Source organism: Epargyreus clarus, unplaced genomic scaffold (assembly GCF_041222505.1).
Source record: "Epargyreus clarus isolate Ecla_fem2 unplaced genomic scaffold, WU_Ecla_fem_2.2 ptg000023l, whole genome shotgun sequence".
Lineage (NCBI taxonomy): Eukaryota > Metazoa > Arthropoda > Insecta > Lepidoptera > Hesperiidae > Epargyreus > Epargyreus clarus.
Window position 1 is genome coordinate 4107664 of NW_027332230.1, and position 24509 is coordinate 4132172.

General features: G+C 41.3%; 2 protein-coding genes across 3 annotated transcripts in view; one reads left to right on the forward strand and one right to left on the reverse strand.

The window, feature by feature from the left end:
* The window catches only part of LOC140751506 (protein kinase C-binding protein NELL1), a 52112-nt gene extending 31643 nt beyond the window's left edge, over positions 1 to 20469 (forward strand). The window contains exons 3-18 of one of the 2 annotated variants that reach the window (XM_073085396.1): positions 7631 to 7781; positions 9868 to 10144; positions 10236 to 10391; positions 10475 to 10603; positions 10763 to 10856; positions 11340 to 11531; positions 12023 to 12142; positions 12397 to 12536; positions 13156 to 13276; positions 13608 to 13910; positions 14232 to 14339; positions 14945 to 15096; positions 15968 to 16117; positions 16450 to 16629; positions 17628 to 17677; positions 19411 to 20469. In XM_073085396.1, the coding sequence (XP_072941497.1) occupies positions 7631 to 7781; positions 9868 to 10144; positions 10236 to 10391; positions 10475 to 10603; positions 10763 to 10856; positions 11340 to 11531; positions 12023 to 12142; positions 12397 to 12536; positions 13156 to 13276; positions 13608 to 13910; positions 14232 to 14339; positions 14945 to 15096; positions 15968 to 16117; positions 16450 to 16629; positions 17628 to 17677; positions 19411 to 19507 (2420 nt within the window). In that variant the 3' untranslated portion in view covers positions 19508 to 20469. The remainder of the gene's footprint in view (positions 1 to 7630; positions 7782 to 9867; positions 10145 to 10235; positions 10392 to 10474; positions 10604 to 10762; positions 10857 to 11339; positions 11532 to 12022; positions 12143 to 12396; positions 12537 to 13155; positions 13277 to 13607; positions 13911 to 14231; positions 14340 to 14944; positions 15097 to 15967; positions 16118 to 16449; positions 16630 to 17627; positions 17678 to 19410) is intronic. The other variant, XM_073085397.1, reaches the window with a different exon arrangement.
* A 149-nt stretch (positions 20470 to 20618) lies between these two features.
* LOC140751508 (uncharacterized) lies at positions 20619 to 23801 on the reverse strand. Its single transcript, XM_073085399.1, has 6 exons — positions 23643 to 23801; positions 23344 to 23538; positions 22786 to 22956; positions 22412 to 22504; positions 21764 to 21880; positions 20619 to 21316 (listed from the first exon to the last, which is right to left on the reverse strand). Exons 1-6 carry the CDS (start codon positions 23688 to 23690, stop codon positions 21140 to 21142), a joined length of 801 nt encoding a protein of 266 aa, XP_072941500.1. The 5' UTR covers positions 23691 to 23801; the 3' UTR covers positions 20619 to 21139.
* Positions 23802 to 24509: the final 708 nt, after the last annotated feature.

The following is a 24509-nucleotide window of genomic DNA, read 5'->3' on the forward strand; positions in this document are numbered from 1 at the left end:
TTAGGTAATATTCTCTACAGTGGAAGTCTAAAGTTTGAAAAGTCAAACTTAGCAGCATAGTAAATTTTAATTTAACCATAATATGTCATATAGAAACGACCTGTATCAATAGTAGGTTAGCAATAAAATACTCGAATAGTTAATTTAATTTAATTTCGGTTGGGCCTGTCAAACTCAAAAGCACCAATCAAAGTTAAGCGGTGCCATCAAAACACCTTGTCAGCGTCAAGAGCAGGCGTGCTCATTGTTCACGTTGCTCGATTGTTGTGACAGGCGGTCACATACTCGACTCTATTTGTTATCTATTCAGAAAGTTTGATATTTTTGTTTGTGATATAAAGATGTAAAATATGAAAACATTTTGCACAAGTTTGTTACGAGGACAATATAGTATTAAAGTTCAAATAATGGACGAGTAAGGCTGTCGAATACCTGAATGATAGGTACACTCGGCCTATATCCATCAATGGGATAAGAAATCTAGGAAGAAAAATAGAACCTCTCCCCATAGGATTAATATTTAATTGGTATATTTTTTCTGCTAAAACTTGATTTGTAGATAATAATAATTTAATAGTTGGATATTGTAAATGATATAGATATAGACTTTGATGATAGAATAAAAAAATGCAACTAAATAATTAACAACTTTCCAATAATAAAAAAAATTAAAAGGAATATCGTGTATCAAAATACCCTTCGAAGATGTGCAATAAAATTTTCAAATCACATAGCCAGTGAGTCGCATCTGCGTCAGTGAGATGCGGTGATTTTGCTCAGTGAACCGAGCTAGGTTGGAAGTGAAGTCATGCGATTGTTCACGGCACGAGGGTCACTGGAGACCGATGCTTTATGTCGCCGACACAACAGAATTTGAGGGGCAATTTGAAAAACAAAAAGTATGAATTATGAATAGAAGTAACGTGTTTTTTCAGGTACAAATTGCTTTTGTTCAAATTATTCGTTGTTGCGACAAACGCATTATACAGGTATCTATGCAGCTCTCAAGGATTTAAATTCAAGGACTAAATCACTGTCGTTTGTTCCCAAACACGATATACCTGTTTATAATCTGTAACTTATTTCACTTATTTTTGTAGTGCATTTACTACTTTTTCGATAAATTATAACCGTGTATACATATTGTACTTCAATGGTAATAATACCAAAATTGTGGTATATTAGGATAGCCGCTAATAAGCTCCCCATTAGACACGCAAGCATTTCGTGGAAACATGGGAAGTATCATTTGAATGTGACGTGTTTCAAGGGGAGCACATGTCATTTGCTCGGTTTGCTCCTGTCATGAACGATAGCCAATAAATATATTCACCGCGGGGCGCCATTCAACAGTGTTTACACAAAGCGTGCAAATATTTGTATGTCGCTAAATTCGACCAGTGGGTGATTTAATGAAACCAAAACATCGATGGGGTCGCATTCGAATATACCGTTATTACCATAAACCGAAAACAATTTAAATTCAGCTACAGCTCCTTAAATTCAGATTACCTACTTGGTTCGCACGTGTAATAATGTCATTTATTTAAGACTGATATGTATTATTTTTTGTGAACATGTGAAACCGTAAAAGAATTTGAAGTTATTTTTAAATAACATAATTTGCCGTAATCTTCACAAATCATAATTAAACAATGAAATTGAAATATTATTTATTTGAAACATTGAAAGGAAGAATTGCTGATTTAAAAGTAATGGAAGGAAATGACGGTACATAATATATATCTTTCAATCAACGTCACGGGTTTAAAGTCTCTTATGCTTGCATAGACTAAGACTTTTCTCGCTATGAAATTATAAAAGTTGCCCTATAAGAAATCTACCACAAAATTATTAAGCTTCAGAGCGTTGCGATTATTTAAATATCGTATTTCCACCACCCTATTTCAGATGTATCCATTGTTGTTTTGTTACTGAAATGAGAATATTTTGCATTGTTATAAAACCCCAATATTATTGTAATTCATGAATTTAATAAAAGATTTTTATTTCAGTCATGACCATTTTGGAACAATTTTAACCTGATCTCTATGTCCGCATAGATCATTATAAATTTATTTCGTTCTGACTCTCTTTAAGAGATCAAGTTATGTTGGGTACGAGTAAAGCTTGGTTGCGGCGGTGATTCTAATTGATATTAAATAACAATAACGAAGGAGGGGAGATAAAGAAAGCTGGCAGGGAGAACCGTGATTTATTCATCATGTTCGTTGACGGCACGATCCAATTAAGCAGCTGCTCCGAATGTCGTTACGCGTTCCAAACTGGTGGGGTCCTTTCATATCTGAGATTTTCATATTGAGCCACTTATTTTGAAGTGTTGATAAGAGCCCTCATATTAAGAGCATAAGACAGCAATGATTGAAGTACATACTTATTAATATACACAAGTTAGCACACATTGTTAAATGTGTAAATGAAAAATAAAAGCTTGTAATGAGATACTCTATATAGCATTACGAGTATATCTATGCAAATAACTGAAAATGCCAGAGAAAAAAAAACGAGACCTCCCTTTTAAGGCGTAGTGATTATATGCCATTCATTTTTTTCTAACTACTCAAAGAAGTATAAATAAGTTCATGGAAATCAATTATAACCAAAATTGGTTTAATCAACGCAACAGATTTTAAATTTATAATCTATAGTATAGTAGTATATATTGTATAAAGTCTCAGATTTAACGTTGTTATTTATGATCCGTGAATTCCTATAATAATACTCTATGGTATAATTTTAACAATAGAGTAAATAGTCCGCCATTAGCCACGTGTAAATTCGGAATTCCGAAAAGCAATTACTTTAATGTGAAACTGAGTTGACAGCAATAACACTTATATTCTATGTTCAATCCGCTTAGAACCATTTATTATAATATGAATTCATACAAGTACAATACACCTATAGCAATGCTTACGTAATACTCTATCCATTAAAGAGAAAATCCCTTCCAAAGTGTTTTCCTTCGGTTCAATCTCGCTTGATACATATAGTACATGTGAGTTTCCGTCTACGGGTCGATGAGCTTTTCTTGAAAAATCTGTATAACTTTGCATACTTGAGTATATAACTTGAATATATATAAGTCGACATTACAATTAGAACTTGTCAGTAGACGTCATAAATAAAAATTTGGTTCACCTTCAAGCAAACCGTAGATATATTATCCTACTGAAACAGTTATATTTGTTTGACGTTTTTCTTGCGTGTACAATAACGCCAAGCGTAAATAAAAGAACCGTAACAAAAAGTCAACAAACGCAGTAAAATGTATAAATAAAAAGGTCCCTTGATACTTTAAGTGAATGAAAAGCGTTTATTTTTTCGTTCCTTCCGCTCGCGAGCACCCCGGGGTGCTCCTGTCAGTTTCGTCATCGCACCGCGGCGGTCACGTGACCGTCTGCCGCCCGCCCTACGCCCGCCGCCCGCCTCCCACGCGTCTAACATGCTACAAATTCCCGATTTCTTATTGCCTTTAATCCATTATTCTTATTTCCAGTTTTGTAATACTTTCATTTATTGAATAAACAAAAGTACGATGCATATAATAGATAACCTTTTTCGGTGGACAATTAGGTAAAAAGTATTTTTTTAAATATTTGAACCTGACGATAAAGCAGACGTGCTACCTGATGGAAAGTAGTTAACGTTAACGTAGTTTAGTTAACATTTGCAACACCAGATGAGTCGCAAATGCATCGCCGGCTTTGAAGGAGAGCTCTTTTTGCAGCTTTTTTTAATACCTCGGGAGGAAGTTCATTCCACATCTTGCACGTCCGTGGCAAAAACGTCCGTGCAAACCGAACTATGGAGGACCGCCACGAGTCCAGTTGGTGTGGATGGAATTTCATCCTTCGGCGAGTGGTGCGATGGAGGAATGGTGACGTAGACATCAGGTCAAATTGTTCCTGGGACCACTCACCATTTTAAAGCCGGTAGAACACGCAAAGGGAACCTATGTCCCTCCGCAATCTTAAAGGTTCTAGCCGATCGGAAATCCTCGGATCGTTGACGATTCGTACTGCGCTTTTCTGCACGAGGTCAAGTGGGTTAAGTTGGTATTGGGGTGCACCTGCCCAGAGATGCGAGCAGTACTCCATGTGGGGTCTCACTTGCGCCTTATAAAGCAGAAGGAGTTGCCCCGCAGTGAAGTACCGCTTCGCTCTGTTCAGGACGCCCTGCTTCCTTGATTCCAATTCCTTTTATATTTGTTGCTTGGATAAAAACATCTAACTTTATTGAAATTCATGACGAAAATACGAATCTGTATTACGGTATCCAAATAGACAATATTTTCATTACTATTAGTAAATGATATGAAATGGGAAAATTAAATAGAAAAACTGCATTAAATATAGTTTAGTAATAGATATCAGAGAGTAATCATACAGATATGTCCGCTTGCAAATCGTCTCGCATCCATTTCCGGCACTACCCCGTCGGTTTCGACCACGTCAAACACGTGCTGTTATTTTCTCATCCCCCAAGCCACCCACAATGATTTAAATTCTTTTATATTGCTTTTTTATTACTTTCACTTGAATTACCTATTTCCTTTTCTGTATAGTCATTGCATTTAGAAGCAATATTTTTTATTTGAAAGCACTTCACGAGCCCTTTGAGGTTCCAAATACTTCAATTCTCATAAAAATGTAGGATATCTAATCATATACAATACAAGTCTACTTAAGACATACTATGTAACCCCTTTTACTTTATTGAAAAGACAGCGCATTTTTATAGGTAACGGTACAACGCGAAATGACGCAGGGTCGCGTTTAACTCGCAGTTTTATGAATATTTTACCATTTATCTGCCGTATCATGCCGCTCGATTAGTAGCGTATATAGAGCTTGTATGCGCTGAAAATACCATTGAGCATTAGGTCCCAGATGTTGCCCGTAAGTATGAGTTTTAAAATATTGATGGTTAGTCATCTACGAATGACTCCAATTAAGGTCAATGCTTAATGTTTAACAATGCTTACTTTACTTCTAATCTCAAGCTCAAATATCTGCAGTGCAGTTGTGATTTTAAACATATTTTGGTACTTATTGTTGTACTTGCCAGAGAATACGTTTCACACAATCCCTTGTCATATTTTATACGCATTGCTGAACTTACGTAAATAACAAAACATTGCAGTCTGCAAGTTACTCTTTGTAAAGTTTAAAGTTGAAATATATCGTAGTACTAAAATTGAAGAAAAAGTTTCATCCGGAAAAACTAGACACAAATAATACTTAGTAGATTTCAACGAAAAGCATGAAGACGTCTCTAGACAGATAAGTTAATTCGAAAGCTAATAAGCAGGAAATTATTCCTATGAAGTTAAATTGTTGGCTATTTGCCAATCGTCCGGATTGTAGTACCAAGGCCTTGGTATCATGACTGCCACATAAAACTAGAAACTGATCTTTATCAAAATTTATTGCACGGCGAACTTTCTTATCCAAAAGGTCACAAGTAATTAAGACAGTGAAGAGAACTAATTGCCTGTTTAGGTTTTCTAAAATTAGCTACGTATATTATTTATGCTAATAACTATATCTAACTTTGAGTTTGCGGTACATTCGCGCTAATAAAACGGCCGTGCCGTTGACAACGTAAACTATGTCATATGATATACTAAGCGATCAACAATCGATAGGGGCACGATATAGGGAGACCGCTGGGTACCATTATAGCTAATTTTTATTTGCTTTGGAGGTCACTGATGTTATTATTTGTCGTAAAACTTCCCCTAAGTTGTTGGACCCGTTTTAGCAGTGACAAATCTAGTTATGAACTGCACCATGAAGATAACATTTTTGTAATTTTTATTATTATAATATTCTTATGATTCAGGAGATAGAGCTCTGTGACAAACGGACATATGGACATACAGATGTAAAATAACTTTTTACGTCATATGCATGGATAATAATAAACGTAGAAATAATAATTATATCACGGATGCATAATATTTGCAGTGTAAATAAGAAGACTTACGACAAAGTGTGATATTTTTGTATAAATATTTACAAAGTAAACATTCTAGCACATTTCAAGAGTCACAAGTGCCTAATTTAAAATCCACACCTTGACACTTATGTGATTTTTTTGTTTTATTGTCACATTCAATACTTGGTTTAAAATTCCGTGTGAATTTATAAAAAAATAAGAAGAATATACAGACTCAGAATTACTACTCTTAACACGTTCCCTGCGGCACAGATTTTTCTGTACTTTCCATTACTGCGTTACGAGTTGTTTTAAACCTCGTCCTATATCCGACATTGTGGCGGCACGAGGCGTGTTAAATCCCACCGCCCGAAGGAGACTAAAATCCTTTTTTTGGCGCCAAATAAGACAAAATCGACGGCTTTTGTCTTGATTATTATTAACAATGAGTTGATTAACCTAAAACTGCCGCCGCCCTTGGTTAAATTCGTTACTTTAGATTCTATGGGTAAAATAAAATGTGGGTCTAATGCACCTCGGACCGCACTGAAAAATGGCAGGTTTCCATATAATTTAGTGATGGGAAAATAAATATCGATTTTATTTTATTGTTTTTATTTATCAACGTTATGGACAGAATGAATACAAAAAGGGGAAAAGTTATGGATGTTTTTCATTGAAATATTTCAGACAATAAGGTTTTTTGCAAACAGTGCATTCCGTGAGATTTTTTTTTGGTTTTTTTGTCTGCCTCACGACATGTCAAGAATGTGCGGAGTTTTTCGTAGCATCCGACACATCTCTTCTTCTTTGGACCCTTATCGATATGATGTGCTTCCTTTGCAGTGAATTCTGAAAAGTAGGAGCGAGTAGATTAGGGTAAAGAGTAATCGGAATACTCGGTAACGATTTTGCCTACGTTTCCTATATCAATAATGTAGCTACTTAACTTTTGTTTGAACCATAACAGGAAACGTAATTATCTATAATGTAATTTCTTACTATACGGATATACGCCTAGCCTGCCAAGTCTCACTACTGGACTTTCATCTAGACAGAGTATATTTGTGACTTACCTGTTTTTGAAATATCTTCCTGTATTCTGATTCTGGCTCAGATTTTTCAACCGGTTTTTCTTCATCTTCCTCCATGGTCAACTTTTTTCGGCAACGTTTCGACATGATAATTTTCAACATAAAGACAGCAGTCCTACTTCGTCGCTACGCAGCCTCGACTGCGTTGCACAACACTAACCACGTGAAGCTAGCGTGGGGTGCGGTACGAGGTGCGTGGGGAAACGAGGCGTTCCCAACCTCGTTCCGCACTGTGTTAGCATTATTATTTGTTCAGTGCGGTACGAGGTCTAACAAACCCGACATTAGGTTGGTGTACCATAGAACTAGGAATCAGTAGCACATCACAAACATATAGTTATCACTCTCCTACACTGAACCAGACGGAAGTTATGCCTCTCGCACCACAGAGAAGTTAAAGTTTTTTCTTACCGCTATAACGACCAGACATGGACGAGGTGTTTTAAGCCGCGTTCCGCAGCTAACGTGTTAAAATGTTAGTCACATGCGTACGGCCCTTTCAATACATTTTCATAGTAAAAAGTTCCGTATAAGGCGCTTTGTACTAAACACTGGTGATGGTGGTGTTGCAGGAGAGTCGCGATCGCTGCAGGTGGAGGGAGCGGCGTTCGAGCGTGCCGCCGAGCTGCTGCGGCGCTCGCCCGAGTTCACGGTGCTCGCCTCGCTGCGCCAGGAGCCCGCCAACTCGGGCACCATCCTCTCCTTCTCGCATGGATATAACAGGTGCGCTGTTACACCGAGAAACATTTACCTAAGCCCTAAGCATTTAAAAAGGTGGCTTTGAAGTGATTGTGATGTACGAAAAGAAATTGTAAGACCAAAACCCCGCGATTACCTGTTTTTTGTCTTTAGAAACATTCAAAGTGTACGATGGTAACATGAAAAACAGAGTCTGCTCGCGATCGGTTGAACAATGGTGGTATCGCAAGTCGGGTCTCTTAATTATTTTGTGGTCGCGTGCTACAGTCTTCTGTCACAGACACACGCTTCAAAAACTTATCTTACTATTAAATCCACATAAATGGGAAGGGCGGTTTTCATCGTATCGCTGGGGGTGCCACCGCGGTGTGACATGCCGTAGTGTTGACCGTTATATCAATGGAATAACTGTTTATTACATTGATTTATATTATTATGCGAGGTGCTTAGCATAGGTTATATATATTAACTATACTTGAAGTAGCTCCAAAACCTCATTATGTGAACACATAACAACATAATGAAATTATAATTTTTTAATATAAGCATAAGAAGAATAAGAGTAAGAAGCTATACCGCTGTAAATTGTAAATGTTCCTGCCTGTGCAAACATATCAATGTAAATTCTTTGTATAGTCCATTTATTTTCCATTTATGGAGTGGCACGATTATTATGATACGAGTAAGTTAGGAAGTGTTAGCAATCAAATAAATACCGAATAACATTTGTTCGCTAATATGTTATGAAAACTTTCCAAACCGTTCGCTTTATAGTTATCTATTTATTAAATTGGATATATTTTACTTATCTTATGTAAAAGTAGTTCTTATATTTTATGTATTGATGAATGTTGAAAAAATATATTTTTAGATTTATTGGATTATTTGTTTTGGTGTTAGGATGCCACTTATAAAATGCTTTTGTTGTAGCTTTCAATTTCTTATCGTAGCTTCATATTGTAGCTTAGTAATTAATTTGCTCTCTTTTGACGTTGGGGAATAAAATTATTCGCCAAAGGCGCATGCGCGGCAAACGTTTTATTACTGATCATCTTCTTCCAATTTAAATTTCAAAATATATAATTCCTAACGTTTAGAATAAAATAGTTTTCGATATAAATAATAATAATAATATAAAATGGATTATGCTCCTTAATTACATTTGGCATTAACTAATAATAACAATATTTCGTGCCGGGTAGAGGATGGACGTAAAACCCCCGGGCGAGCGTCGCCGGGGCAGCGGGCGCTGCGCGGCGCGGGCGGCGCGGCGGCTTCTCACGGTGAGTTCTATATCTCAACATCGCTGCGCGCGCACACACGCCGCCCGAGCGGGCGTCGTGCGTGCGCGCGCATAGGGGAGAATCATGTATCTTGGAATGTCCTGTGCCTCGGAATGTCCTCCTCGATCCATCCGTTGACCTCATTGCGCTCACTGTGACCTCTGCATGGCCGTATGTGTGCGCGGCGGGCCGACTTGCATGCGCCCCCGCGTCTCCTCCGCCGTCCGTCTTGTGTTCTGTGTCTTGACGTGTTGTGTTCTGTATATGTCTAACCGCCCCTCACGATCCGTCTCTCCATGTTCACCCGGATGTTGATGTTTGCCGTGCCGCGGTCGGCTGCGGGCTCGGATCCGCACCCAGGGGGACACCGCCGGGATCGTCCGCACTTGCATTCCAAGCGACATGGGGATCCTATTTGCATTTCGTACTGTGACCGACGAACTAGGGCCGGTCGCGCTCGTCGCTCCGATCGCGCCGGATCGTCCGACGAGTAGCTCGCGGGTCGGCGACGTATCTCCCTCAAGAAATTAAATAAAGCGAGATCGAGTACAAATCACGCGCGTTTCTAATGGCTTTTCATCAGACACCAACCGACATCGTCGACACCGAACGCGATTCGTTCCGAGGTACATGGTCCCCCACCAAGACCGAGCGATATTGAGATGTAGAGCGAGCCGAGGCCCGCTCGCGGCCGGTCCCGTCCCGTCTGCCGTGGTTATATGTGTTGTTTGCTTTGTTTATGTGTACCTCGGAACAGTTCGCTAAGAGGAAGCTTCCGAGAGCGCGGCGGCGACTCGCTATAGTAGTGCAATGTGCGCGGTGCGCAGGTACCTGGAGGTGCAGTCGAGCGGCCGGCGGGACGAGGTGCGGCTGCACTACGTGGCGGCGGGCGCGGCGGCGGCGCGCGTGGAGACGTTCCCGTTCCGGCTGGCGGACGGCGCGTGGCACCGCCTCGCGCTCGCCGTGTCGGGCGCGCAGGCCACGCTGCTCGTCGACTGCCACCCGCTCTACCGCCGCCTCATCCCGCCGCCCGACCGCAACTTCTCCCAGCCGCAACTCGCGCTCTGGGTCGGACAGAGAAACAGTAAACATTCCTTATTTAAGGTAACTATCGATAACTCGCTTTTTACTACATTACTAACTTATTTACTTACTTTTACTTTTGTATATTGATGTGTATACTGGGGCTTTACAGGGTACACTACAAGATGTTAGACTAGTGAGCGGACCTCACGGATATCTCGTGCAATGTCCAGGATTGGACTCGGAATGTCCCACTTGCGGACAGTTCGCACTATTACAAGCTACGGTCCAGGAGCTTACATCACATATACATGACTTATCGCTTAAGGTAAATTATACAAAAAAAACACAACATATTATGATACTTCGTGATATTTATTACTCTTCAAATTTTAACATTTCCACTTGCAGCTAGTAGGTGCAGAAACGCGACTGGCGCGGCTGGAGCAGTGTGACTGCCAGAAGTCGTGCTACTCCAACGGCACAGTGCACGCAGATGGCGCCACCTGGCAGAGAGACTGCAATCGCTGCTCCTGCGTGGTAACTATATATGCATCATAAAAAAGCAGCGTCGAAAAAATCTGGAATACACATGCTCTCTTACAATTTCATCTTTTCACTTTCAACTTAGTACATTAGATCCCTAATCAACTAAACAATTTTTTGTATAGGTAGATTATTTTTCCACATATTTTCCAGCACGGAGAAATTACGTGCAGGCCAGTCGAGTGCGATCGAGCAGAGTGTAAAAATCCAGTTCTACATCCAGGAGAATGCTGTCCTACATGCTTAAGTAAGTAACGTATGAAAACGCTTGTAATATGACATGTCTGTACATTTTTGACCCTGCATTGATCTCTAGGCTTGTTACGTCGAAAGAGGGAACATTTTAATTATTATATTAAAAGTATTACATAAGCACGCAGGATATTTAATGATCACAGTATGCACTTAAATATTTTTTGTTGATATTTAAAACTTGCACAAGCAGAATACACAATTTGAACTCTATTAGATATATGGAAAGTTGCTAGGATTTCAAAAACATAAACCTGCTTCATTCAAAAGATTGACGCATAACATTGGACATTGCTAGGATAATTGCTCAAGAGCTCGTCTTTGATCGTCTCCCCTACCAAATCCATAATCAAGTAGTTAAGTCGAAGCTCCTCCCAAAAAATCTTTCAAACTACATATACATAAACATCTACCACATTTTAAGTACTAATCTACGCAATACATGAGATCGACTAAAGCTGTAATAATTCGTGCGCAGGACAATGCCTGTTGAAGGGCACGCTGTACGAGCACGGCGAGCGGTTCGCGCCGAAGGAGTGCGCGGAGTGCGTGTGCCACGACGGCAACATGCAGTGCTCGCGCGTCGACCCCGACACCGCGTGCCCGCCGCTGCCGTGCGACTCGCCCGACCAGTTCACCGTGCCCGGCGAGTGCTGCAAGTTCTGCCCGGGTACGTACTGACCTTTTTTATAATACAGGAGTAGCAGACGAGCATATAGTCCACCTGATGGTAAGTGGCTACTGCCGCCCATGGACATCTGTAATCAACCCCAGATAGGATTAGATATTCCTACCTGAGGTCGGCCACAGATGCGCCGCTACTCCTGAGGACTAAGCTGGAACGCCTCGGAAAAGTCTGTCTCCCTTCAAACCGGAACACAGCAGCGCCTAACACTGCTGTTATTAGGTAGAAATCGGTGTGGCGGTGGTACCGCCTTCGATCACTAAGTTCTTATTTTATCTGAGATCTCTTTTTTTATCTGAGAAACTCTAAACTGAAAATAAAAAGAACAATCTTAAGAGTCATTGAAATGTCACAATAAGTACAAAAAAAAACTTTAAAAATCGGGTTAGCTTTTTTCGAGAAAAAATAATTGACGCGTATATTGGATTTTTATATTTAACAATTGAGATCTAATGCCTCGTTAACAATAATTTCAGGCGTGGACTACTGCAGCATGGGCCACTCGTGCGACGAGAACGCTACGTGTATGAACCTCAACACCAAGTACACATGCAAATGCAACCAGGGCTTTCAGGGCGATGGCATTACTTGCGAAGGTACCGTCTATTTAGCTATCCATCAGTAGCTACATCTCCTATATGATGAGTCTTAAATGTGTAAAAAATCTACAAGCAATAAAGTATAATAAGTCTATCAGATATTTAGTAGTCATTCCAACGTCATTCCACATAAATACGTGGGAGTTAAAATTTATCGGCTATATCTTTCTATCCTCAAATTAAAATAAGTATATACGCTTTTTGTCACGTTGTAAAGAGAGTATTAATGTAATTAAAAAATGTTTACACAGATGTAGATGAATGCCAACAAGCAGGCGGTTTGTACGGACACCACTGTCATTCCAACACTAAATGTATGAACGTGGTCGGCAGCTACGTGTGCCAGTGCCTGCCTGGGTACACGAGACGAGATAAATTTAACTGTGTTGAGGTAAGACAGCAAGAAATTTACCACTGCTACATCCTTGTAACTGTCAAAATTAGTATCCCATGTACGATAATGTGTTTCGTAAATGGAAGATACGATAAATCTCTGCAGATTGGAACATTTTATATAGAGCAAGTTAACCTCGGACTGCTCGATCTCGGATCTTGATCGAGGGTTCCGAGGCTCAAATCCGAGGCTTTTTCGAAACCTCTGATTTTTCGTAATTCTGTGCGTATCAGAAACTAATTGTCACTTACTAAAATGGTAAAGGAAAACATCGTGAGGAAACCTGCATACCTGAGAGATTTATAAGAAAATCTCAAAGGTATGTGAAGTCTACCAATACGCACTTGGCCAGCGGAGTGGACTATGGACTTATCCTTCTCATTCTGAGGGGAGACCCGTTCTCAGCAGTGGGACAATAATGGGTTGATGATGAAGTTGTCGATGTACAACCGACCATTTTTCCCACGATCGGTTATTTCATCCAACGGATTTAAATTTTGCCGCCCCACAAAAAGTGCCTCCCGCGGCCTGCTACGTTTTTCATCTCTAATAAGGTAGTCTGTTTATTGTAAATCGTTAAATTTATTTTAATAAACTAGATGTATATTTTGTTCAGGTGGATGAATGTGCGAGCGCGTCGCACGGCTGCCACGCGATGGCGGAGTGCGCCAACACGCCCGGCTCCTACACCTGCCGCTGCCGGCGCGGCTACGCGGGCGACGGCTACACCTGCACGCGTGAGCAACGCTTTACTACTTACCCACTATTTATACTTAGGATCTAAGTTAATTGATCCAGTTATTAATTATATGTATTTGTATTGGCAAGTCTTGATTTACTTTAGCTTTTACCCGACTGTGAAGGGTAATGTTTAACGGACGTACATAGGTACGCCTTATCATATAGCATGCCCTGCAGTCTCAAAAAGATTGATAGTTATGTTGTACGTAATTTTTTGACAAATACCTTTAATTTTGTGAGAATCTTAACTTTACTTAACTGTTATACTATGATAACATCTGGTTTAATAAAACTTCTGGGGGCTTATAAAATTGCTGTGTGTTGCAGCGATCTGCACGGGCGGGTGCCTGAACGGCGGCGTGTGCGCGGCGCCGGAGCGGTGCGCGTGCGCGCGCGGCTTCGGCGGCGCGCGCTGCGAGCGCGACGTGGACGAGTGCGCGCCCCCCGCTCCCGCGCCCCCCGCGCTCCCCGCCGCCGCGCACCCCGCGCTGCCCGCCCCCGCGCTGCCCGCCGCCGCGCCCGCGCCGCGCCCGTGCGTGCCGCGCGCCGCCTGCGTCAACACGCCCGGCTCCTACTACTGCGTGTGCCGCGACGGGTACCGCCGCGACCCGCTGCACGACCACTGCGAGGGTCCGTACCTTCACTATGCCACCTCTTAACGCAACTGGACTTGCTACATGCTGCAATAATTATATTGGAAAAATAATATAGGGCTGATGATACGTACTATATTGTAGTTAATTTTTAATTCAGTAATAAAGGTCGTCGGAAATTATAACAAGTCAGCTAAAACACATAAAAAATTAACAATAAATAATATAAGGATCAAACTATAATACAAATGTAACAAAGGTTAAATTAACTTTGGTTTGGCTTGATGAAGACTTTTAATTGATTGACTTATTACAATTTACAATAAAAAACATAAAGTGCAAAATATGAATATTACAGATTTAGATGAGTGCGCGGAGGGCTTCCACACATGTCATCCGAGCGCGCGCTGCGTCAATACAGATGGAGGCTTCCGATGTGAATGTGAAACACAACCCTGTGAATTAAGTAAGTATCATTTAAGTAACTAAATTATAGTATTACATAGTTATTAACCATTAGTTAATATAAATTGTATACGAAAATATCATTTGAAGTTGAGGGTGGTTATTGTGGTTCGACTCCGGAGGCGTCACCGCCACATTTATTTCTGCCTTTTAAAGTCAAGGACTGCTGTGTTTCTGGCTTCCTCAGGGGTAGCGGCGCATATGTGGCCGACCTCAGGTAGGAATATCTAATCCTATCTTACATATGTCCATGGGCAGCTGAAGTCACTTACCACCAGGTGGACTGCATGCTCGTCTGCTACTCTCTGGTACTCTTATATTATACTATGAGGCTGCTAGAACCAGAGTGGACAACTGCATTTTAATGATTTTTGACTTATCTGTATTTTTGTAATTTAAAAATGTTGTATAGTCCGCGTAAAAACTGCTAGTCCGCTCTGAATATAGAAATGAATCGCGTCGCCTTAGTAAATTGTATGACTACACCTCCTCGTCATATATATATATATATATATATATATATATATATATATATATATATATATATATATATATATAAAATGTCGGTCATGGCCTGTGTCACACTTAACCGGGATTTTATTTCAGGTTGTTCCTGGCAAGGCGCGGTGATGGCGGACGGCGCGCGCTGGGCGGAGGGCGCGGGCTGCCGCGCGTGCGCGTGCGCGGCCGGCGTCGTGCGCTGCGAGCGCGCGCGCTGCCCCTGCGACACGCGCGACAACGTCACCGACACCGACACGGTATACTATTTATACTATTAATATTTGTACTTGGACGAATCCGTCATTAATACTTTGGCAAAGGGAGGGAGAGGGAGCGGCCGTGCTCCGACAGTCTCAGTTCGGAGCTTGTATATATGTCGCAGTCTCACCGGCTAAAACCCCACGGTGTTCTTCTGGACACCTTATTTCGGGATTACAGGTGCACTCTCACATTCTTTCGTAATCCCGCGGGTGTAGAGCTGGAGCTTCTTCATCTCTTCTATTTTTAGAAACACATGGAAACATCGCGTGTGTCACCTCGAGGCCTTATTTAATTCCCTTCATTATAGGGGTTTGGAGGAGGGCGTTATAGATAATCTTCCGACGTTTTGATGTTGCGGGGAGATTAAACAACTGTAATATTTGAAGGTAGTGCAGCCCGAACGTGGGTCGACCCTGCATTATTGCTTCTTTCGATATTCTAATCTCACTTCTGCCTGATTACAGCAGTGTCAAGCACTACTGTATAATATAATTTAAAGAACACTACAAAATACTTTATTTTAATAGCTATAGTATAACTTTCAAGTTACAAAACAATAATTAATTTTATTACCTGTAATTCGATACAAGAAGTGGCAATTAGCACATAATGAGGCGTGTAATTCGTAGCTAAATGCTCATTGTAAATGCTCAGTTAATGTACTTTTATTCTGATTGTACAAGTACATATCATTTATAATCCGCGCCAAACTTCTAGTCCACTCTGAAGGTGTTGCACGCGGCAGTAGTCAGAGAGTCAATGCGGTTGAACACAACTGCAACCGTAGCAACAGTAAGGGCACACTAACGCAGCTATGTATCCATGTAAAGAACCGATTTTGAATAAAAAAAATGATTTGATTTGTAGGTGTCGAGCACGGAGGCGGCGGCGTGGCCGGCGGCGGCGTGCTGCGCGCACTGCGACGCGCGCTTCCGCTGCCGCCACCAGGAGATGCACCACGTCACCTTCCGCAGCGGCGAGCGCTGGCTCTACCAGTGCCAGATCTGCGAGTGCTTGGTCAGTGCCCGCGTTTTACTTTTCACGGTTTTATTGGTAGGACCCTTTTCGGTTCGACTCCGGAGACAACCACGCCCCACCTTTTAGGCTTTATCTTTCTTTTTGCCTTACCTGCTCTTATTTGATTCACAAACTCAAGGATTGTCTGCGGTAGGTGAACTAGAAGTGGAGCAGTCCTTGCGTCTCGGTGGAAGTGCCGATGTCGGCTGACTTCCCTATGAGGCGGTCACCTTAATGCTCATCAGTGACGCCTCTAAAATCGGCCTCCTTTTCAATGTATCAATAATGTATGCGGTGTACCCTTTGTGTATTCTTGATATATATGTCGGCAGATGGGCGAGGTGGACTGTTGGGAGCCGGAGTGCGAGGAGGGCGGCGGGTGCTGCGCGGAGGGCGCGGCGGGCGGTGCGGGCGCGGCGGGCGGTGCGGGGGGTGCGGGGGGCGCGGGGGGCGCGCGGCCGCACCGCCTGCAGCTGGCGGGCTGCGCGCCGCCGCACTGCCCCGGCTGCCAGGTACACGCGCGCACACGCCGCACACACACACCATCCTCGACACCTCCCACCGACCTACCAACTTTAACGACAAACATATATTCCATGCGCAAACGGACCCCTATTCGTAATACAGGAGGATAATCGAACGAATGGAAGCGAACCGTTCATTTACCGCAACTCCTCATCGAAGTACGTCGTTCTAGCATGATAACATAACGGGTGAAGAAATGTTTTGGAGAACTATTTAAATCGTTAGTTTTCGAGTTGAATCGAATCAGAAAAGAAATTAGCTTGTTGAGCAATGCGCGGGAGTGAGTCAATTCGGAGTGCCGCAACTCGTCGCTAAAGGACGCAATATTGTACTAAATACTCGTATATAAAAGGCGATTTATTTCGATTCGACTCGAAGTCCAGTATACGCAAGGTTTACAATTTATTCAGTCCGGTTGTAATATTAAAATCTATCACGATTAACCCGCTTCTGTTTGCAGTTCCTTACATTTATGCTCGCCTGACCCCATTTATTCCTCACTCAGTAATAATTAATATCCCATTTATTTCTAATATAGTAAATAATATAATAATGTATTACTCTTATATATAACAAAATGTTGTCTATACGACCAAATACCTACGAGGCTATCAATCGCTAATGGTATCGCTAACTTATATGGAAGAATAAAACTTAATTTCTAAAACCCAAGAAATAACTTTCAACTACGTCCAGATACTTATGATAGAATTAATTACATACTAAAAAGTAACGTGTTGTATCATAAGCAATTGAGAGATTATTACGCAGACACAAATATTAAAAGGATCTTTCCGCAGTTTTTTATACTATTATGAAAGTATAAGTACTTCCATTTAGATAGTACAGATTAAGAGGGGTTCTATTTTTACAATTCACCTGTTCTCGAATTTGGAGCTTAACAGCAGTGTCATGTGCGAACTAACCCGAGCTTCGTGCTCCGCTTGGAGCGTGCGTGTGAAGTGACCGGCGTTGCTTGTTGCAGGGCGGGCAGTGTGCTACTTTGGTGAGCAATCTCGCGTGTTGTGTGCATCGGTAACCATCCCCACTCTTCTTATTCATTCATACATACGCTAATTAACACGTTTTGTGTGCTTGTCTTCGATATAATATTAAAACACGCAATCAAACAAACAAGCAGTCATATTTGATCATGACTACCATTTATTATTTTATTGATGACTAACTACCATCGGAAGCTCGTTTTTTACCAATTAAACTTGAAAACGTAATTAGTCTATGGTTTTCTAATATAAATTCTATATAAAATATGTATAAATTTAAATGTAAATGAATATTAAAACTACAGACTAAGATATTAAATCGAAGACCCATTTCATTTCAGATTTCATTTTTGTTGCATGTCTTATTGTTTTTCATCCATCTCATCAGGCATGGAGTTATTATTGTTCCTGATGCATTTGCATTAAAATTTTTCAATAAGCATGTTACTGGAAAGTATTCTACCAAGAGAGACAATATTTTCATTGAACCCCATTTTACTTTGTTATTCTGCCTCATTAGGTTTAAAGTAGGATAGAAATCCACTATATAATATATACCAAAATGTGATATATATATCTGTAGGTTCTAGTTTGTGTAGTAAAAGTTAGTAGGTATGCAATAAATGAAACTGAAACTTTTAGGGCCGATTTCACCAACGTCGCATAAATCTTATTCCCAGAATAAGTCGTTAGTTACTCGCGAGTGAGCCTATTTTACGTTTCACCAACATTTATCCTAGTGACAAAATCTCTATACTGAAGTAAAGTCGTATACCGCCGATTTCGGCCGAATAAGCGGCTATTCTTAGATTAGTAGTGTCATTTTTCTGTCATTGTATTGTATGTTGTACAACTTGTACTTATTACTTATATCATTGATTAAAACCTTAATAATGGCCGGTCATCCAAAGACAGAAAATCGGTTTTGTTTAATAGTACTTTATATAATTATATCAAACAATAATAAAGATATGTTTACGCCAAATTAAAAAATCGAAATACGACAAAACTCAACCAAAAAGCTCGGGATCACTGTCAACTAAACTGTCAAGATAACGTATTATCCGATCAAATGTAAGAATATGCAGCGTTATTGTGCAAGTATACGTTAAACTGATTATTTTACTTGGATGCATTACGTATTTGTTCAATTCATTCGTTCAACGTCACAGAGTAACTATGTGAGAATAAGAGATCCTTAGACTAACGTGGTGAAACGAAATTGAAGTTAACCTTTAAATAAATTGACAGAGTAACCGGGATAGCTACCGTATACCGTATACTCTAGTATAAATTAAGTGTTGGTGAAATCGGCTCTTAGAGTACCTATTATACTTTAGTTTTGTAAATATGTCGGTATCTATGTACCTACCTACCTCATTTCTAATCTTCAGTAAGCATGGAATAGAATATGTGTTTTTTATGTATGTTTTCATTGAGTATTTTTGTCTAATTGTCAATTAAATAAAAAAAACACCATCATGCCCTGGAGATTAGAAAGCGCTCCACGGACATCGTGTCGGCGTCCAAGAGTTCAAAGGTACGGTGAACGCTAAGATAGATATAGTCTCCCGTACACCCGCGTATTCACTACGAGATCATGCCAGACTAGAAGTCTGGTGCAGTCGGTACGGGGCCGTCGCTCTCACTGCGCCCGTAATAGTGTTCGGCGACGGACGAAGGAACGTTACCGCGCAGTGAATACGCGCGTGGCACGCGGCGACGGCCCGCGGGCGGGTGCGCTAAGCGGCAGTGTGTGTGCAGAGCGCGGCGCGACGTGGCGGCGGCGCTGGCGCTGGCGGCGCTGTGGCTGGGCCGCGCGCCGCGCCCGCACCGCAAGCACCGCGGCGCGCGGCGCTAGAGCCGCCCTGAGCACCGCCCGACCACCTATTTATTCTAGATAGACCTAATCTTAACCAATTGAGGCGGGCGCCCGCCCCCGCGGCCTTAACTTAGCGAGCGGCGCGCCCGCCCGCCCGGCGCCGGAGCCGCCGCCGCCCCGCGGGAGGGAGGGGACGCTCGATCGTGGTATTTTATCCTCGTTATAGCAATATTATAGTTATCGTGTAGTTAGGAACGTAGCGCGCTGCGAGTCTCGCGATGCCTTCTCGACGCGATCGACCGCCGTCCCCGGCCCGAGCGCGCGGCGAGCGAGCGGCTCCCGCGCCGGGCGCCCCTGCCGTGCGCCGACCTCGACGTCGACGACGCGGTCGATCCCGTTCGCTCTCGCCGAAATCGGAAAACGCGACCCGAGGTCGGTCCACCGGCGCCTCGGCCCGACGCGAGGTTGTGCGTGTGACGAGTGCGACGAGATGCGTGTGGAAGCGAGTGAAAGGTCTCGCGCCGGGCCGACGCGCCCGCTCCCGCCGCCCCGACGCGTTCCCACCGCCACAACTGTAATCTTCGAATTCTAAATTAAATTAAGGAGTACGATCGCTTATAATTATTATCCTAGAGTATAACGGTACTATTTAGCTATTGTTGTGAATATGATGTATAGTGTCGCTGCAGCGTTGGGAGCGCGGGCGCGGGGGCGCGGGGCGCGCGCGCGGGCGGCGGCTGCGCGGTTCCGCCGCTAGCAACTTCTGTAGATACATAGTTTATGCGGAGCCGGACTGGAGGACCGCCCGCGCGATCGTGCCTTCGTTGTACGAATTTTTTCATAATATATTATAGTTTTTGTTTGTCTTTATATAGGAATCGTTTTCATGGATAATTTGAAAGTAACCAAAAATAGGTACCAAATATAGAGAGAGAGATATGATTGTTTCCTAATTTCGTAAAGCATACTGATGCTTGCATGTTGTATTGTGTTCGGAAAATTACAATTAAAAAGATGCCCTAAACATTTGTTTGATTTCGAAGTGATTTATTTTTATCCTTCATCCTAGATTTTTTGAAGCACCAAGTGTGAATATTAAGTTGTTTCCATTGGGAAAAGCTCACTGTATTATAAATGAAATATATGTATATTGATTTTTAAACTTTTATTTAAACTTAACAGCCAGAGTAACAATTGATAAAAGACGTGCAATACCAAATGTTCAAGAATTTTAATTTAATATTGGAAAATAGTTTGTAAATAATCATAAGACAATAAATAAATGAATAACAAATGATTTACTCGTATACAATTTGTTCTCATTTTAAATTTATCCAATTACTTCTAAGAAAAATATAATTTATGAACCACCTTCCGTTCCATACAATGCCTTATCCGTCCTTACTGAAAAAATGAGTTGTATTTAGATTGATAAGATTTCGTATCTGCTGCATTCATAAAATAGAATATTTGAGAGGTTGAAGCAACAAATCACAGCATAGACAACTTTACAATCTACAATGATAAAAAATACACATCATTTACAAACATGAACGCGGATCGGTGGTCGGATCGGAAAATTAATGTAGTTAACATCAAAATATATTCTGGTGGTAGGTACTTGTGTATCTCTACGACAATAAAGTTGATGTATTATTAGAGGTTAAACATTTAAAACGGGGTAGGTGTCGGGTTGTAGTGCGGGGCGGCGTGCGGCGGCGGGTAGTGCGCGAGGTGCGCGAGCGGCGGCGCCACGCACGCGATGCGCAGCGCCGGCGGCTTGCCGCGCTCGCCGCGCTCCGCCGCGCTCGACACCAGCGTGTAAGCGCCCGCGAACAGCGTCACCGCCTGCCTTGCACACACACAGTTGTTACACAGTACAGAGACACCCTACTCGGACACGAGTAGTAGTTAGAAAATCACTATCCGCTGTAAGGTCATCAATCAAGTTAGGAAATATCTTTACTTAATGGTAAATTATATAAGTAATTCCGGCGAAATGTGTCGTGTCAACTGATAGAATAATACAAATCATAAATAAGCTAGTTTTAAACATCTGTAAGTAGCCACCATCTTCCTACAATTCCTACCAAGATGAAACCGTCAACGCACTCCTATGCTAATTATGATTCTCCTAAGGTTGTGCACCATCATCAACAATGCATTATTCTATTAGACGATATTTTATGAATTAATATTGATTTATGAACTTAGAGAAGAAATGTATCAGAATAAAAAATAATGAATACTAAACTACAGCACTTTAGTTTATAATCAATCAAATAAATCTATTACCAAAATAATAACAATCACAGAGGCAAGGATGGTAAGCGAGTTGATATAGGCACGCAGCTCAAGGGCGACACGTCGGAGACAGCCGAACGCGAAAAATGAAGACTCACAACTCTCTCCCTAGAATAAATTTATACCATCATCAAATTAATAAGTAATTACAGCAAAACCATTGTCATATAACAGGGCCAGCTAACTTTATTTTAGCTGAGATCTACTAAAAGACTCTTTACAAGTAAGTAGACTCTGCGATCTTTTTTTTTGTTTACGAGGGGGAAATCTTCAAAAGGTACCCTATGCCGTGGGAGCGACACGGGGTTATGTGGGATTCTTACCGCACTTATACCCCCCGGTGGCCATCCTCGGCGCTGCGTTGAGGACTCCGGGATCTCCAGGGAACGCAACCGGAGTCCTCTAAGCGCGTTGCCCCAATCCTCCTAATCTTGAGACTCTGCGATCTACCAATACTTCTAAAATATTTATCTTTGGCAATTATCGACAAAAAGAGATCCTCTAAGTTCTTTGCCTTTCCACAATCGAGTAGCCCAGTCGACGATGGCTAGCCTTGTCATATAATAAGTAAGTAGTTATTTATTTCTGGTGATTTCAAAGGAAATTCTAGAAAAATATAGAAATCAATGAATTCCATACCTTTACATTGGTGATGCGGCCGCAGCAAGACGGAGGTAGTGTGGAGCGATGTCGATACCAGTCAGAATACGACTCTACCCCGCAACAGCGCAACTGAATCAATCAGGTACTTGAATGAGTTCTTATTCGCGCTGATAAGTGTCATTTATAAATAACGAGAGCGTATAGAATTCACGTAGGTAATATTATTATAATATGGTAACAGTCGTATTGATTAACCATTGAACTTCTTGTAAATACGAGTATAAATAATATCGTCTGAAAATGAATAAAGTAAAATTGAACAAAAAAGGGCCTTTCGTCATACGCAAGATCATCTTGGTCGATTATAGGTAAGGTCTATGTAAAAAGAGTCGTTATATCGAGAGTGTTACCTCGATCTGCATGGCCGCATAGGCGCTCTGCACGGCGGGGTCGATGGAGCCCATGGAACGCAGCATGCTGTCGTTGAGCGCCGCGCGGTCCCGCAGCGCGTGCGACAGCGCCGTGGCCGACGACATGCCGGCTGCCAGCAACACCATCGCCGAGCTCGCCAGGATCAACAACTGGTAGAAAGATAAATAAAACTTGTGACTTGTAAATAATGTGAACTTGGACTGCATCTAATATTTTTTGCTGGTAAAATACTTACATATATGAAGGTAGTGTTGCCCAGAGACAAATATTGATAAAAATATAACTCAAGCACATCTACACAACACTTCCATCTTACTAGCTTTAATTCCTACCACATTTGTAACGAAACGTATGTGCATTATTCATATATATAATTTTAGTAAGGTCTGAAAGAGTAACATAGAACGACGGTGTTTATGCCTATTAAGTGAAACAAAAATTATTTATTACTCGCAATCGGGTCACTTTGTAAAAGTTATTTTTACTAATTTTAATAAGAATTCTACTAAGGGTTAAAGTCTACCACACAAGCATACCGTCGCCGACAATGATAATGAACGAGGCTGGTAGGGGACGAGCGTGGCAAGCCAGCACGTCGGTAGACAGAGCAACGCGCCGCAAATGTACAGGATGCTAGAGGCTAATTCCACGCCCAAGTCAGTCACCCAAAAATAATAGGATATCCGTATCAGACTCCATGTGGTAGAACCGCCGAGGATAGCCCCACCACTCTGTCAATACATAACAAACATGAATCCAAATGCAAAAGATAGAATGCAATCCACCTGATTATAAGTCACCAAGGCTCATGGATATTTTTGTAGGATAGACTTACAAGTAATAAGCCAGCACAAACAAACAAAATAAGGCCACTGTTTTGCATCTTAAAATCAATATTTTAAGTTTTTTAATTTAATATTTTACTACAGCTGTTCAAACCAACATTTGATATTTTTGACATGCAGTCACTGAAAGAATCCGCAGTTTGAAAATGTTATGTTTTACTTTTTTGGTTAAAATTAATTACGTAATAAGACTAAATACCTGATGACTTTCTCATTTGATTCACATTACATTTCGTTATAAACATACCTAATAATAATCGTTTCTCTAAAATGCTACTCTGCACCCATGGTAGTCATTTATTATAATTATGGATAAAGGTAAATCGCCCATAGACATTTGTAATCAACCTCAGATAAGATTAGATTCCTATCTCAGGTCGGCCACCGATGCTTCGCTACCCTAAGGACTAACTTTGAACGCGTCGGAAAAGTCTGCCCTACCACAACCTTCCCACCAGAACACAGTAGTGCTTAAAAGTGCTACTAAGTATTAAACCGAAATAGGTGTGGCGGTGGGCCGCCGGAGTCAAACTACAAGGGGTTCTACCACCTTCCAAAAATAATCAACGAGAAGTGATTAGTACATCTGTTACAGTCAAAGTGATCAAATAGCTATTATACATAATTACTGGTTATTACGTATAATAACAAATTTGTCCAGACAATGTGATAAAATAATAACTTTATCTGGCTGCTATATATAATAGCATGTAAAAGTTAGTCAAAGTAATAAATATGTTATTGTAAAAGCCCAAAGTACGGTAAATCTTAAGATTAACTGAAATTATTAATGATGAATTATGTTGTAATAGCGTCATCTTGGTTGTTTGTATTACAGTAACTATGAATCATACAGT